The sequence below is a fragment of the Drosophila teissieri genome, chromosome X (genome assembly GCF_016746235.2).
Source record: "Drosophila teissieri strain GT53w chromosome X, Prin_Dtei_1.1, whole genome shotgun sequence".
In the NCBI taxonomy this organism is placed as follows: Eukaryota; Metazoa; Arthropoda; class Insecta; order Diptera; family Drosophilidae; genus Drosophila; species Drosophila teissieri.
Window position 1 is genome coordinate 17753447 of NC_053034.1, and position 16816 is coordinate 17770262.

The 16816-nt window shown below is 45.0% G+C and overlaps 1 protein-coding gene across 7 annotated transcripts in view; it reads left to right on the plus strand.

The window, feature by feature from the left end:
* Positions 1–16816, plus strand: part of LOC122625074 (disks large homolog 1) — a 58160-nt gene that overhangs the window by 31613 nt on the left and 9731 nt on the right. For 2 of the 7 annotated variants that reach the window (XM_043804944.1, XM_043804940.1), the window contains 3 exons: positions 11623–11861; positions 11953–12044; positions 15372–15605. In XM_043804944.1, the coding sequence (XP_043660879.1) occupies positions 11623–11861; positions 11953–12044; positions 15372–15605 (565 nt within the window). Of the gene's footprint in view, positions 1–4768; positions 4804–11622; positions 11862–11952; positions 12045–12171; positions 13549–15371; positions 15606–16816 lie in introns of those variants that run through there. The other 5 variants (XM_043804939.1, XM_043804942.1, XM_043804947.1 and 2 more) reach the window with 5 other exon arrangements.

Below are 16816 nucleotides of genomic sequence, written 5' to 3' on the forward strand. Positions count from 1 at the left end.
ACGAGTTGAAGTTGTAGTTGTAGTTGTAGTTGTGTGCTGTGCATTTGTGCTGCCTGCCAAACTGTCACTCTGATGTACGTACGTCCGTACATACGAACTATGTACGTAGTACGTACCCCCCTTCCCCAGATCCCCCCTCAAATCTGATCCATGGCCTCTGGCTATATCCACTCATCTCGACATCGACATGGACATCGGCTGACAACAATCAATGCTCGATGACATTTCTCTTTCTCGACTTTTTTGCTCGGTCAGATGGGAAAGTCAAGTTGCGCTGGGATTTTTCTGAAATTGATTTAGATTCGCTTTCAGTTTTTGGGCCTCGATTGTTTAAGTTACCATATTAGTGTGGTGAATTCATTAAGCTTTCAAATGTAAGCCTACAAATAAGAGCCTAATTAAATCCAATTTCCAAACTTAATTTTAGGCTAGCGTAACATAACTAAATAAATTAAGCAACTGCCCATATAATTAAGGAGCAGTGCTGCTAAAACTGGAAGAGTCGCCCAGTGCAGACAACTAGAGAATTCCACCCGATTCTTCTTTGGTATGCAAGCCATGTTTTGGATCTGCGACTCCACGTTTGGACTTGGGGACCACAGAACGCAGAACTCAGACTTCAGACTTGCGATCGCGGAATCGGGTCTGGTTTTTAAAAAATTCTCGGCACGCGCATGCGCAGCATTTTTTCTACTGTTGTCCGCACGTTGTTCTTTTCGAGTTTGCTGTGCTGTACTGTGCTGTGCCTCTTCATCGTTGGCTTCGTTGAGGTAGGACTTGGCTTTGGAAATTAGAGGGTAAGAGGGGAGGGCAGCTACCACTATGTATCAGGCTGGTCACTTTCCCATGGGAGCTACGGAAAATCAATTAAAGGTGCCGCCATTAACTAATCTCTGTCTCTGTCTCTATCTTTGGGCACCTTCCTTCGCTCAGCTGGCTAGCCAAAAATGTAATTAAATCATTAATTTCCTGTCGTTATGAGGCAGCCTTGGCAACAACAAAAATTATGGCCTTCCTGCGGCAAGAACAACAAAATACCCTAGAAATACAGTCGAGTTTTTCTAATTGCCATTCTTCAGGTCTGGAATAGTAACTAATTCAAACTTCCAGCTAGTTTTAATTTCAGGGCCTTACTACCTAAACTGAATATTTTCCTAATATTGTAAATCAATCTTAAACACCTCCATCCCAATGATGGATTTCAAGTCCTTGAGCTTGAAGTTCATTTACCGTGATTCCACTGTAGGCTAAGAAGAACAAGAAACGATGGCCCAAAGGAGTTGCGAGTTATTTGTATGGCAACAAAACTAAAAGGCAAAGCGCATGAAAAAGTTCGAAAAATATACCATGAAAAAAATAATAAAATCATATTTGTGTTGCCATGTGTGTCACACAAACACACAAGCTTGTAACTTGAGATAAATCCGTTATAATAACTCTGAGCATCTGGGTTGGATATATGTATGTACATATACCTGTATATACGTGCATATATAAATGTGGATGCCCAGGCACACACACACACATGTACTCATGCTTCAGCTCAAGTGTGTCGATTGTATCTTTGTAACTTTGGAGGATGCTTGGCGCTGTATCTTTGTATTTGTATCTTTGGAGCTTCTCTTCTTTCCCCACCCTTTCGTTTTCTCTCACTCTCTCGCTCTCTCTCTCCCTCTCTTTCGCAGGTAAGCCACGCAATCAACGTTTTGTTTGCCTCTTGTTTTTGTTTTGCTTTTGTTCGCCGAGTGTTCGTAGGTGTGTGCGTGTGCGCTAGTGTTAGTGTGCTTGTGAATCTCTTCTATATCTTACCTGTTTACCTGTTGGCCCTTCCCTCTCCACCCATTCGCTCTTCAGCCTCCTGCCTCTCCTCTCCTCCCTCTCTTCGTCCGTAATTAGCCTGCGCCTTTTCGTGGGATCGCCAGGCAGCGAAAGAGCAACGAAAACAAACGAAAACAAACGAAAACAAACGAAACTAGAGCCAAAAGGGGGGACTAAGATACTATCCAAAAGGTGGGCTATGCCCCTCACTCGAAATTGTATCCCACAAAGTATTACCTTGTTAGAAATAATTTTTTTTAATAATTAAATATTACTTGAGCTCCAACAGGTGGCAAAAGTATATTTGATAGTAAAAAATTCCACAATACATTTAAAATTGTATCTTGATGTCTAAAATCACACAAACGTGCGTAGGAAAGTATGCTGCTTTATATTTTATGTTTAGATAAACCTGATCTGAGCATCGGATGTCAATTAAGATGACTTTTCCCGTGCAGTCTTAGTTGACCCAGTCACTTTTAATTGCTGACCCAGTAGCAAGTTGCAAGTGCCTCTCAAACGGAAATTAAGTATTTATCGCTTAACGGCAAAAGGAAATTAAGCTGACCGTATCTGTGGTAATCAATGTGGTCAGCAATCGATAATGACTGCAAAAGATTGACAGCAAATTTGCTCGCAATGCTGCACTAGTTCGAAGCAATTAAATGACATCAGATACATGAATAAAGTTATCTAAGTTAACAGAACTTAGTTTTAAAAATATGATATCTCTAAATTATACATGTACTAAGTTTCGTTGACTCAAAAACTTTGAAAATTAAAGCGGGAAAATAATCAGATAGAGGGTTGATGAGTTCTTAGCGTCTGATGTTATTATTATTTTGGTAAATAGTGGATAGTTTTCTACCTGTATACTCCCCCGAAATTTGTTATCCACTCTCGCTCTTTGAAATGTTTCTCTCTCTCTCTCTTTTTCGCCGTTCTCTTGGAGATCCCTGATTCACTTTTGGGAGTGATAAATTCTCACCTGAGGCCCCAGCTTCGATTTCTATCTTAATCTTGGGGCAAGGCTCTTGAATCTTCTGAGAATATGAGAGAACCGACATACATACATACACATAACTCTGCGTTGAGTCACGTACCCACACACAAGCACACACACCTGTAAAACTTTTGTTCTTTTATGTGGCACAATGGACGTAGCAGTGTGTGTGTGTGTGTGTGCCGAAGAGTAAGAGTACGAGTTATTTTTGTACCTTTTGTACCTGCTCTATAGCTGCTCTTCCTCTTCTTCAGGAGGGTTCACTTACAAGGAACGAAAAGAGGAAGCAAAAGTGCTTAACGAACTTTGCGAGGGAGTGCCGCCTAAATGATCTTTTCCCAACAATCCCTTTATTCCATGAACATTCGGTTTGCAGAATGGAATTCACGGGTTTTCCGTTTCAGTTTTCGCATTTATTCGCACTTTAAAATGTTTCAGATGTTTTATCTTGCTATATACATGCAGAGAAAAGAAATCCCAATTAATACAAATACATAAAATATCTATTTTGAGGAAAGTATTTAACAAATTGAGCTGTTAATGAGATATAAAAATTCCACAAAAACAAGGATTTTAATATTCGATATCAATGTTCGAAGTGATCCTTATTATCTGCACGTAGGGTATCCGTATTCGCAATTGCCCTAATTTGCGACTCTTCGGATGTGCTATTTCTATTCCTGCGTGCCTCCTTCGCCTGTTTGCACACTTGAATATTTTGCTATTGTTTGCTGCCCTCTCAGCTAAGCACACACACACACTGGCAAAACAGTTGAGCACACAATCGCACATAAGCACACACACACACATATCCTGGGGCGATTGAGCGCGCTGCACTTGCGCTGCTTGAAAATGAAAAAACGGGACGACAGGTAGGCTCTCGCTCACCCACACAAATGCACACAGAGTTACGCTCTCTCTCTCCCTGTCTCTCGCGCTCTCGATTTTTTTCAAGCAGCGCTGCCAGCTATTTTCTGCTTTATTTTCAGCTCGGCTTTCAGGTTTTTTCATTCTATGTTCGTACCGCGAGGTAAAAACGCGTGTGTGCCACACCGAGAGTGCAATAAAAACAACAACAACGACACACACAACAAAAAAGAACAACAAATACGCAAAGTGCGGCGACAATGTTTTAAATACGATGCGAGAACGTGCAACTGCAAATTGCCGTTAGCTAAGCTGCACGATCGATTTGCAATAGCAACAACAACCGAAAGCAACGTACAGTGGTTCTAACTCATTAAATTGCAATTAAAAGCGTTCCGAAGTGGAAGAAGAAGCAGCAGCAGCAACAAAACAAACGGTTAGCCAATGTTGCCAGACCGTTTACGTAGCATACCTTTTTTTTACCTTTATTTTTCTGCCTGCAAAGTGAAAGAAAAGTGGCAATAACTATTTGTGCATGCGTGTGTGAGTTTTGGACATGCAACATGCAACTTGGTGGTCAGTTGTAGTGTTGTTGTTGCAAGTTGCAGACACCTTTCGAAAGTGTTAAACGAAACGATAGAAGCAGACACAGTCGAGTAGTAAGAGGAATTCAGTAGATATCGGTTTAAATTGTTAAAATCCACTGATGATGCATCACTAAATAGAAGAAATCTTTTTTTTGTGATAAAAATTGAATCCTAGAAGATTTATTTTCAATAAAAAATTAGTGTTTTTTTTAACCAATATCTGCTGTGAATCCATGTTTTTTTGTTGCACTATTGCTTGTTGCCATGGCGCAAGCGCACCACCAATTTATGTTTTATTTTTAAATTTTCCCCTTAATTAAATACAAATTTTGTTTTGTGTTTCGTGCGTGTGAAGGCAGCAGAAATGTGTAAACCAAAAGGATAAATCAACAAAAAAAAACAAAATTTAGAAACCAAAAAAAGAGTTGTAATAGAAAGTCAGACAGAGAGAGGGAAAGACGCAGAGAAAAATAGAGAAAGGGAGGCAGAGATCGAACGGATTACAGATATGCGCATCCTAAAGCAATGGTGAGTGTTTTTCTTTGTTTTCCCCATTGTGAGAAGATGGGGAAAACCCCTCGAACCGCGTCTCCTCCAAAATAAACCCTTTCCTCGCACACACTCAGGTATTTAAACTGACATCCGTCGTTTTTGTTGTTCTTGACAATCAACACTTCTATATAACTGCCCATTGTTCAAAGCTGGAAGCAATACAATAGACACATTCACGGAAAACTTTATTCAAACGCTTTCCTCACAATCCCAAATTCCAAATCTCAGTTTCATTTAACAGAATTGTACACATCGTAAAGTATTATTAAAGTACATATTGGTATATTTTAGAATCGTTATTGTTTATATCCCATATCATATCCCAAGTGATCCACTAACTAGAGGGCGAGTATTATCTATAGATATAATTATCTATATGCACGACCTGTTGAGCTGTATCTGATAGATACATTTGGTATGCAAAACACGAGGGGCGAAACCAAATATTTCGTGATCTACGTCGCCACCGCAACCTGAAGTGCAGTCATACATAATTCACCCCGCTTAAAGACCGCATTCCGATAGTTCGGATATTATAATGCCATAATTACATAATTCGCTTTCGTTTGTGCGGGTAAAAGCAATTTTCTGGACGAATCTCCGCGGCAAATAGTTTCTCACCTCGTCTACGGGTAAACTGGTGAAGGGATTCAGAAGTTGAGGCAGCCCACAAGCCTCCCATCCCCACATTTAGCCCCATCTGCCACCCATTTGCCATCCATTTGCCACCCAGTTTCCACCATGTCCCGGGAAAACTCCCCAAGGAGGGAGGAGAGGACGTGGCAAGTCTTGGCATGCCGAAGGTGGTTTTCGGATTGGAATGGGCAGGAATAGAATGGAACAGAATGTTGACCAGAAACCACAACGCAAATGCGCAAAGTTGGTAGAACAATAATTTGAGCAATAATTTACCAGGTAAATTGCAAGCGAAGAGACGGGCGAGATGAGCTGGAAATTGAGAATGAACATGGATTGGATGGCTATGGATAATGAGGCCAGGGCACAGGAAGCAAATTAAATTGAGCAAAATACTCGTAGAAAGGAAATGTTAATTTGGCCCGGATATTTCATAGTTAAGAACACTACTCCAAATTAAGTTGGACTCTGGAAAGTTATTTACATTTTTAGGGATTACGATCTTAGGAAATGACGAGGTTAAATGATACCCCCGTTATCCCAATTATTTGCGTGTTTGCAAAGCAAACTAAATGTTGGAAAATGATTCGACTTAATCTGTAGCTTTGCGAAGAAGCAAAACCATGCCGAATGACGTCAAACTAAAATCCAGCCTGAATATAAAGCCCACCCACCAAATGCATAAGCCCCACCACCTCCCATCCCTCAACCCCTCCCCCCCCCCATCGAGTCACCTGTGTGCAATCAGGACTCGCACCTGCCACACCTCCCTCAAAGCCCCTTTCCCCGTCAAGTGCACGCAATCAGGACTCTCTCACCTCTTTCGCCACTCGGAATTTCCATGGCTTCTCGAGGGGAAGCCCCTGGGGGCAACGAGGACGAAGGCACGAGGACGAATGGCGGAATAGGTGGGAATGGTAGGGATTTCAATGCACAAGTGCAGCCCACAATCAATTAAGTTTTATTTCAATTTGCCAAATGGCAAAATGAGTTCGACTGAACTTTAATTGAACGCCCACATTAGCCACACCTCTCGGCAAATTGAAAACGAAATTTCAGCTTTTGGCCTGGCTGTCTATAGAGGAATACATACATACATATATATATGTATATGTGTAGCATCTTACCTATAAATATATTGCATTCAATTTTGGGGGCGAAAAGAGCTTTTCACCTTGACTGCCTTTGTGTTTGGGTTTTAATTAATTCTTAAGAAATTTCCCAACCTGACCACTATTTGCTTATGAATTTTTACACTGGCATTTCCAGGAAAACTTTTTTCGAAGGAGGGGAGAAAATTGGAGTGGCGAATCGAGTGTGCAATTGAGCGGCATCGATGATGCGATTGCGATTGCAAAATTTCCCATGAGTTGAGTTAGCACTGAGAGAAACGTCTGTACAACAAGTGAATAAGAAGTATTCGTTTTTTAATGCAAATGCAACAATATACAAGACTTCTTATGCATTTAGTTAATAATAGATATGTAGCTTGGTTTTAGATAATTTATTTAAAAAGCGCTTATATAGGGATATTTTTTCTGCGTGCTTTAACTATCGGTTATGGCATTACTACAGCTCTTGGTTTGCTCGGCAATTAAACCAGCTCCAATTGCTATCGCCACTTCCATTTCCACTTTCAATCCCATGTGGCTGCCTTGGCAATGAATAATTCAAATGGAATGCCGGCTTCAGCTTCAGATATGTGTATATATTTATACATATATTTATATGTACATATACCTTCCCCCTCCGTCGAAGTTTCCATCACCGCTTCTGCTTACCCAACACTTTTCCTGGAGCCACATCCAAACACAACCGCAATCCATTACGATCTCCTCTCAGTTTGAGTTTCATTTCCAGTTTTCAGCCCAGAGTTCTCTGTTCCGAGTTCTGAGTTTTGAGTTCTGAATCAAATTGAGCTGAGTTCGGTGTCTGGCCAGGGTCACACCCACAAATTCTGGTCGAATTGAGGAGGTTCTACCTGAGGGGCAATTGTAAATGTTGCATGGTAAATGGTAAATGGTGAACGGGGGGATTGTGGTCTGGAATGCGTTGCAAGCGGGTGACTCATGGCTGCCACTTCCGCTGCAAATAAGCTTCTTCCGGTCCCGCCCCTCCATCGATTCCCAGCTCCGGATTCACGATACTCGCTTCCCGATCCCCAATCCCCGGTGCACGGTGCACGGTGCACCAATTCTCGGACTGCACCTGTTCCAGCCACTTGTTGCCACAAGCCCTCAAGCATGAACCCTCCCAAAATCGCTGGCTATATCGGTCTGTAGGGGATATCCCTCCACCGTCCACCTGTTGTCATTCGTTTGATATCGTTTGGAATGCAAGAGCGGTTAAAGTAATAGCAGTATAACTAAAGCGTAGATAACAAAGTGCAGAGTAATTTACTAAACAAAATATAAATTGGTTATATAGGTTATAACTATTCAATATTGTTTTGTGACACTTACAGAGCAAATACAGCGATAGCGCTTTAAACACTTTATACGAAATTGAAGCTACTTTAAGATACACATTTAATGAATATTCCCCCAGCTTACTGAATGCTATTCCATTGTCCGCAATTGTGTATTAACCCCTAACCCCCCGCACTTTTGTCTCGTGCTCGCTTGCTGGCCGTAAACAATTAACATGTCGCATGTTGCTGTCGTGCTGCAGCAGCAACAACAACACCAATGTGTGTTGCTCTTCTGGTCAGTTGCTCATACTCACATCACTACACACACACACACACAGATATGCACACACCGATGGGCAGCTGGAAATGCAAAATACATTTAATGGTTTCCCCCATGAGTTGTTTGCGTTTATCTGTCTCCTTTCATCGCTGTCCCGCTGCCACGCCCCCTTTTCCGACCGCCCTCCAGCATGGCTAATTGCCATCCTTAACCTGCGGCCATGTGCACTGCGAAAAAAGTGCAGGAGTCTTTCAATTAAGCTGGTAGTTGCTAGATGCTACTTATACACTCCACTCTACGAAATGAAAGTAATATTTCACTGCTTGAAACATTTGACTTTCATCTTAAAGCTGCATAAATATCTTCAACTTTTATGGTGTATTGTAGTAACTGTGGGGAACATTTGAGAAAATTGATAGATGATTTAGTTGTTGTCTGGGGAATGTTTTAAAATATTTCTGCGATTGACAAAAAGACAAAGCCGTAATGCAAAATGCCATTGCCTTGTCATCGATGTATGAATTGCATTGCCCAGTTTGACAGCCTCCTCGGTGCCTTTCAGTGACCACCACCCACTGTCGCCCCTCCGGGTTATTGATGATCCCATCAAAGGGGGTGGTGTGTGTTGAAGTGGGGAAATGGTGAAGTGGGGAAATGGGGAAACGGGGGTTATTTGTGGGCATCTCGCAGTGCGCTGCTTGTTATGACACAGATACAGATAGAGATACGAGTACCGATAGCGATACAGATACAAATGGGGCGTTTGGAATGGCAATGGGATTGAAGATTGAGGATTCGGAGTACGGGTGCGACAGCGAGTGCGAGTGCGAGTGCGAGCACCGATGCGGTCATTAGATGGAGCATGTCGGGGTGACAATCAGATGCATGACAGATAGCTGCCGGCTATGGTCACTGCTAATTGCTGGCAAAATAGGGATATGACAGCCACCAAGCCGATTGATATGCCACTCGTACTCCCCATTCTCTCACTAATTCGGTTGGTCAACAGCATTGATGTGTGTGTACACATGACATAATTGAATCAAATCGAAGGGTTTTAATCGTTTTCAGACTTTTATAATGCATCCGATGACGTTATTAATATAAAACGGTTATCGCCAGTTTTGCTAAGTGAAGTGTTTAGTGTAATTTCAAGTTGCCTGCGCTCTGATTGGTGTTTAAAGCTAGAAAAGCAGAAAGAACTCTGCTGTCCCCAATTTGTGCGTCCCTAATCGAACATCTGCCGAGGGGAGGAAGCTTCAGATAAAAGCTCCTCAGAGGTCGACAGATTGATGAGGCGGATAAAAATAGGAATGGGCTGACCAGATGACCAGCTGACCAGCTGTTGCTGCTGCTGCTGCTGTTGCTGCTGCTGTTGCAATGTGGCTGCTGCAACTAGACGAGTGGCCTTGGTCGGTACTTGATGTCAGAGGCAAAGGCATTTTAATTCGTTTATGGTGCGCTCTCTTCTCTTCTCTTCTCTGCCGCACCCCACTCCGCCCTCCATTGGTCCTTTCTTCTCGTCTCCTCGTCTGTTTGACTCATTTGCACTGGCCGTCGAGTTGCCTCCAATCTCGCAGTCTTCCCATTTAGAAGGCCTCCATACTCCAGCCCAATCCCCACCTCCAGCTGATTCTCCTGCCATTACTGGTCCTCTGCTGTTACGCAAATTGAATTGTCTCGCCCGCTGCCTCGTGTTGGATTCACATTCTCTTCACTCAGCGCCATCGCCATTGCCATCGCCATCGCAACCCATCTCCCTGTTCTTGGCCGTAAGGGAGCCATCTTGGCCATCGCCGTTGCATTCTCCAGAAATCGGTTTTTAATGCCCTGCACAGCCATTGTGTGACAGTCCATCTCGATGAGAATGCTGAACTGAACGGAACTGAATTCCGCTGCAAAATGAATAGGAAGTGCTAAAAGTGACGGTGAAGTGGAGTTCAAGGGGGTGGCACGGAAAAACTAGTTTTCTATTAGAATTTCCATTGCCTAGCGCATATTCATAAAATGCTTGATAAGCTTCATTCGCCAGCTTCATTCATACGTTAGCAGAAAAAGCTAAGAAACATACAAGAGAATACGTTATTCTTAAACATTCAAGAGAATACGTTATTCTTAAACATACAAATTCTTTTATAACGAATCCTTGTATTTAGTACATGTCTAACCCATTATACTTTGCGCTATACGAGTATGTACATAGGCCATCAAATGCATTAAAATGTCCTCTCTGATCTGAATAATCCCCAAAGTGATGTATTTTTCCGGGTGCGAATCTGTAGTGGGTAATGAAAGAGCTACTGCCACTGACGTTCATCATTTGCCCAAAGGGATTCCAGGAGGGAAAATCCAGATGGAGCTGGTGTTGGAGCTGGTGCTGAAGCTGGAACCGGCGATGGCGATGGTGATGGTGATAAAGATGGGGTTAAGACTGCACTCCAATGTCGTTGCCAGGCTGCGGCTGAAATTGCTTTTGTCGCATCAGCGCCTGGAGAAGGACGATAAAGCGATTGGGGGCTGGGCAGGGATTGGGATTGGGTTTGGCTTTGGCTTTGGCTTTGGGTTCGGGTTTGGGTTTGAGTTTGGGCTGGGAATTGGGAGCTGAATGGCAGTGCATACTTCTAGGCTGGTCCGGCATTAAATCCACTTTGAGCTTTTTGCAATTAGCCAGCCGACTTGGCCCACATCCACATCCACAGCCACCTCAATCTGCACATCCCTATTCCCCTATTCCAGCCACTGCTGCTCCCCCACAGGTCCACAAAGCTCATAATCCGAAAGCCGATCAAATTAAGGCACAAATTGCCTTCAAACCAGTCACCTCCCCTGCCACCTTGCATAATGAAAGAGCCACGCAAAAGTGCAAAGTTATAACAAAGTTTTCGGGCAGCGTACCATTTTTAAGTTGGCCTATACTTATACGCCACCTATACTTTCACCTAAACCTCTTCCCCTCCGCACCCAAAAAAAAAAAGTCTCTTTGTGCGGATAACTTTTTGAAATAATAAAAGAGGCTGTCCGCCCAGCCGACACCCGGCCAGTGGCTGCCAAACTGTGTCCGCCACCTGGGCCAAAATGAAAAGGGAGAACGATGGCTGCCATCGACAGGAGCTGCCAATTTGCATTGACATAGTGCAGCCAGCAAGCAGCAGCGACTTTAATATTTCACCAGAAACTGGCTTATTCCAAATCCTTCTAAACAAGCAGCTCAACTTGCCCTTTCCTTGCAAACATGTCCTTGGATTTCAAAGTTACTGTCTAGTGATTTGAAATATTATTAAATCAATGCTCTTTTAGTTATACATAAAGACTGAAAGGCCAACCATTTAAGCTATTGAAAATCTATTTTAATCTGGCTTTGACTTCACCAGGCAGCCCTTTTGGCCCCGGTTCAACTGATTTGTGTCCGGATCTCAACTGACGGAATATACCGCTTCTTTTCGTTTTATGTTCCATTCGCGATTGACAGGAATCGCCGGCGCTCCGGATCGAGCATTGTTGTGCTGGACGGCGACGATTTGAAGCCATGTCTGCCGGATGACTACATAAGCGGCCAGCACCATCTGAACCACCAGCAGCAGTTGCAACTGCAGCAGCAGCTGCAGCAGCAACATCCGCTCCAGCAGCAACACTATCGCACGCACTCGGGCGACATCAGGGAGATTGACCAGGAAATGCTGACCATGCTGTCCGTGAACCAAGATAACGGTGAGTGTCCACCATCTCCCACGTCCCATGTCCACTGACCATTCAACTAACCCGAGTTCCGCTCTGCTCCATTCTGTGCCATTCTGTGCAGGTCCACACCGTGAGATGGCCGTCGATTGTCCGGACACGTTCATCGCACGCAACAAGACGCCACCCCGATATCCGCCACCCCGTCCACCACAGGTAAGCATAAGCGGCCATCCGCAGTCCGCACCATGCAATCCGTAATCTGCAATCCGTACAAGAGCATTCATTCTTTCTTCACCACACCACATGCACCACCACCACCACTTAACCCACACGCACACAGAAAAACAAGAAAAGCACCAACACCACCAACACCAACACCACCACCACCACAATCACAGCTATGACTAACAATGATCATGCTAACAAAATGTTAATTGTTGCATATCATTCTTCACATCAACATGAACAACTACAACAACAACAACCACCACCACATCATGAACAACAACAACAACACCCATCAAAAACAACAACAACAATTGCACTCGATGTGGCCACACAAAATTTGTACAATCAAAAACAACAAAACAAATTGGAACAAATCGAAAACTATGAAAATTGCCTGCAATCGGAACAACACGAACAACACGAACAACTTGAGCAACAGAAGCAACATCAAGTGACAACCGCAGTGGCAGTGGCAACACAGGTGGCACAACAACAGACGCCCAGCCACAAGTTGCAGGCAACATTGAGCAGCGATCCGAATGGCAACAGCAACAGCAACACCGTCGGCAGCAGCAGCAGCAACAACAGCAGCATCACGGATGACTTCCTCTGCGTTGTGGATGGCCTGTACCAGGGACGCAAGGACTCGGCCTCGCCCTCATCGAGTGCCTTCGATGAGGTGATGAGCAAACACACCCTGGACTCCTTCGGCAGCATCGCCTATCGTCACCTGCACCAGCAACATCAGGCGACGAGCAACGGCAACAGCGGCAACAGCGGCAACAGCAGCAACACGAGCAACACCAACAGCAACACCCACAGCAATGGCAACAGCAACAGCAACAGCAATGGCAACACGAGCAACAATACAGCTGTTTCGACAAACAAAACAGCAACGGTGACCAAAACAGGCGTGAGCAGCAGCAACAGCAACAGCAACTCGCTGAACAGCAGCAACAGCTCGATGCACACGAGCAGCAGCAGCAGCGGCCACAGCAGCAACATAGCCAGTGCCACATCATCATCATCCTCCTCCACCGGCACCAGCAGCTCAACGGTGCCCGATGACCTGAGCCTGGCGCCACCCGGTTACGAGGTGAGCCAGCAGCAGCAACAGCAGCAGCATCAGCACCAGCAGAAGCAGCAACATTCGGTTGCCTCTCCCGTGACAATGTTGCTGCCACCGATGGCCAAGCATCGCGAGTTGCCCGTGGACGTGCCGGACAGCTTTATCGAGATGGTCAAGACTACGCCAAGATATCCGCCACCAGCTCACCTTTCCTCGCGCGGATCGCTGTTGTCGAACGGCAGCGCCTCCACCGCCCACACCACGCTCTCCTCGATGGGCGTGTCGCCTTCGCCTGTCACTGCAACAGCAGCAGCAGCAACAGCAGCAACAACATCGGCATGTGCAACCACTGCTGTTGCTGTTGCTGCTGCTGCGGTTTCTGGTGTTGCTGACGGCGATGCGAGGCGGGCGGTCGATGAGGTATACCACATTGCATTTTGTACTCGCTATCTGTCTCAGCTTCTCACTGGAGACTCCTCACTCTTCACTCTTCTCTGTCTCTATCGCCCCGCCACTCCGTTTCGCTCTTCTCCGATTCTCTAATCTCTAATCTGTATCTGTATCTGTATCTGATTCTGAATCCTTTCATTTTAGTGTGTTTCAGTGATGTGTTTTGGCAGTTGATGAAGTTCGCGGGTAAATGGTAATCCCTGCCACGCAATGAAAGCAAAACCAGTTTCAATGTACCTTAATATATTATTAATTACAGGCTTTAAAGAAGTGCCAAACTATATTATTTAACGCCATTCAATTACCTTTATTCTAAAACGCATAATGCTCAAAGTGAACGCGAAATGTTAGCCACAATTTCATTAGCAAAATGGGCATGAGTATCATGATCATGACGGATTATTTGCAATAATCCATACTTTTAGCCACCAGAACAATTGCGTTTAAATGCCAAAACGACAGCATAAGCATGAAACCTTGATAGAAATGTCATCGATAATCCCTGGCAAAGCTATTTAAAACTGAAAAAGCGAGAAGAGAGAAAAAACAAGACAGTTGAATGGGTTCCATGAATACGGCATTAAATGGTTAAGACAACCGGAAATTATGGAATGGCCCATACATAAGCGAGCCCAAAATGTGTGAATCGATAATTTTAGCGACCCCAAGCGTTTCGCTCAACTCGGCTAATTAACGCCGGGCCCACTTAACCCCTTTGGCTGCCAACGCATACGCATTGATTTCCTTCCCTGTATCCGGTGGTGCAGGTCGGACCAGGAGCCGGTTGAGCCCCAGTTGACCCGTAACCCCTGGAATCCAACCAGCCAGCGAACCAGCTACCCAAACCACTCGGCTTGTCACCTTGTTCAGCCGGTTGGCCTAATTCACGGCATCAGAGCCGCTGCGTTGGCCTCGTTAGCGAGGCATAATTCTAACAACATTGAGCCACACACCCAGCCAGCCACCACTCGCGGCACCTCCTAACCAACCACCCACTTGAGCCACCCACTCGGTGGGTGGTGGCGGTGGCGGTGGTGCTGCCGCCCGCTGTTCCGCTTATTTCATCATTTGCAGCTCGCTGCTAGCTCTTTGAAAACCTCTGCCCCACTCTGCCGCACTCTGCCCCAATCTGCCCCAATCTGCCCCACTCTGCCCCCATTTCACTCACTCACTGGGCTCTTTTCAGGCGATGAAAAATAAATGCCATTTATATGAAATTGCTCTCGATTAATTTTCCAATGGCTGCAGAACAAAAGCAAAATGTGCGCCTTTCCCTCGCTTTCCATACTCTTTATTTTCCCACCGACAATGCGCTGAATGGAAAGGAATCCAAAAAGGAAATGCATTTAAATACGTACCGTATTCAATTCTCGCTAGTAAATGACACCAACAAATGAGACAAAATGTCAGGGATGGGGATGCATACTATGTATTTCTTTTATTAAGGTTTCAAGAAGACACAAACATGCATTATTAAGAATACAGAAAGAACTACCCATATATTTCACCCATTCAACAATACGATCCCCATTGCGAAAGCCTCTGGCAGAAGGTGAAGGTTTGGTTTAATGTAAGGACCTTTTTCGCGCTCATCTCGCAGGGAAGTGCACTGAAAATCACTGGCAACAAATAAACTCATTCAACTTTAATGACCAACAGCCATCAGCCGTACACACACACACACACACTCGCATAAGCACACTTACACACACACTTACACACATAGGCACACACTAAAGCATATAAATGCACACATACTAACGGGGCTCCCCCCTTCGCTCCTCTCCGCACAGCTCAATGGGAACGCGAAGCCCGTGCCACCGCCACGTGATCATCTGCGGGTGGAGAAGGACGGGCGGCTGGTCAACTGCTCACCCGCTCCGCAGCTGCCGGATCGAAGGGCGCCGGGGAATGCGAGCAGCGGCAGCAGCGGCGGCGCAGCAACGCATCCGCTGCAGCAGCAGCAGCAGATCGCCCAGATTGTGGAGCCCACGCTGGAGCAGCTGGACAGCATCAAGAAGTACCAGGTGAGTGGCTCTCAAACTGTTGCGCATTTACGTCCGCATCCCTATGGTTAGGCTACAAAAATTTCCCAACTTCAAACTGTGCAAGTCTAAAATCCTTTTGAATACAACTTCTGCGGCTGCCTTAACTGCTCAAGAATATGTGCAGGAGGTGATAAGGATTATAATGCAATTATGTTGTTAAATGCTGCTACTAAATAGTTCAATCTTGAAACTGCCCAGGCTTAACATGGTTAAGTCCCACAAATCCGAATTTGCACTAGTTCATTGTTGTTAGGCCAGCCGTACAGTGAGGTAATTGGTAAATCCCAGTAATAGTTCTATTGTTTAGAATTTTCCTCTGGCCCGAATGCAGCTCATTAGCATGCATAACAGCCACTCTCTCACTCGCCCACTTCCTCCGTCATAATAAAAGGCCTTTTGATGAATGTCGGGGCCAATGCTTCCGGTTTGGGCCACGTTCTTTCTCTCCATTGTTAGGCCCAATAATCGCTGAATGTTCAGTTACTTCTTCGCTCAGCCACTGGCCATTGACCGCCACTTACCGCCACTTACTGCCCAACTGTAATCATTACACCCAGTCTGGCGATGGCGATGGCGATCACCAAACAAACACACATAGACAAAGACAAAGTGTGAAATTTTTCACGATTTTGATTGCCCCGGCCGGACCATTGCATTTAACTAGTAAAACTATTAAAAACTTTACCGCACCGAAAGACAATAAACCTGACGAGGGGGGCGGGGGCGGTGTCGGGAGCAAAAGGGCGTAACCGTGCTCAAAGTACGGTATTGTGTGTGTGTGGGGGCGTGCAAAAGTTGCCCAACAACTTTTTCTGTCTGTGCACTCGAAAGTGGCAAGAGTTGGGGGCTCAGAAGCTGGTTAAAGGGGGGCGGTAATATGTGGAGGGGAGCGGAATTATAATGCCGTTTAAAAGTAAAACATTTCGCATTCATTTGGAAGGCTGCAGGGCATGTGGGTGGGATTTTCCATGGGCGGGCTTACAAAGGGGTAACCGGGGTGTTGATGACTCACCAAGGGAGATGTTGAGGGGGCGATGAGGAGGACGGGGGGAAATGTTTGCCATAGGCGTTGTTTCATAGGAAGCCATCAAGAGACGCGGGGGGGATGGTGAAAAGTTGTTTAATGCAATGATTAATTATGCAACTTTTAATCGAATTGTTACGTTCCGCCCTCAGCCACGCCCCCTGAA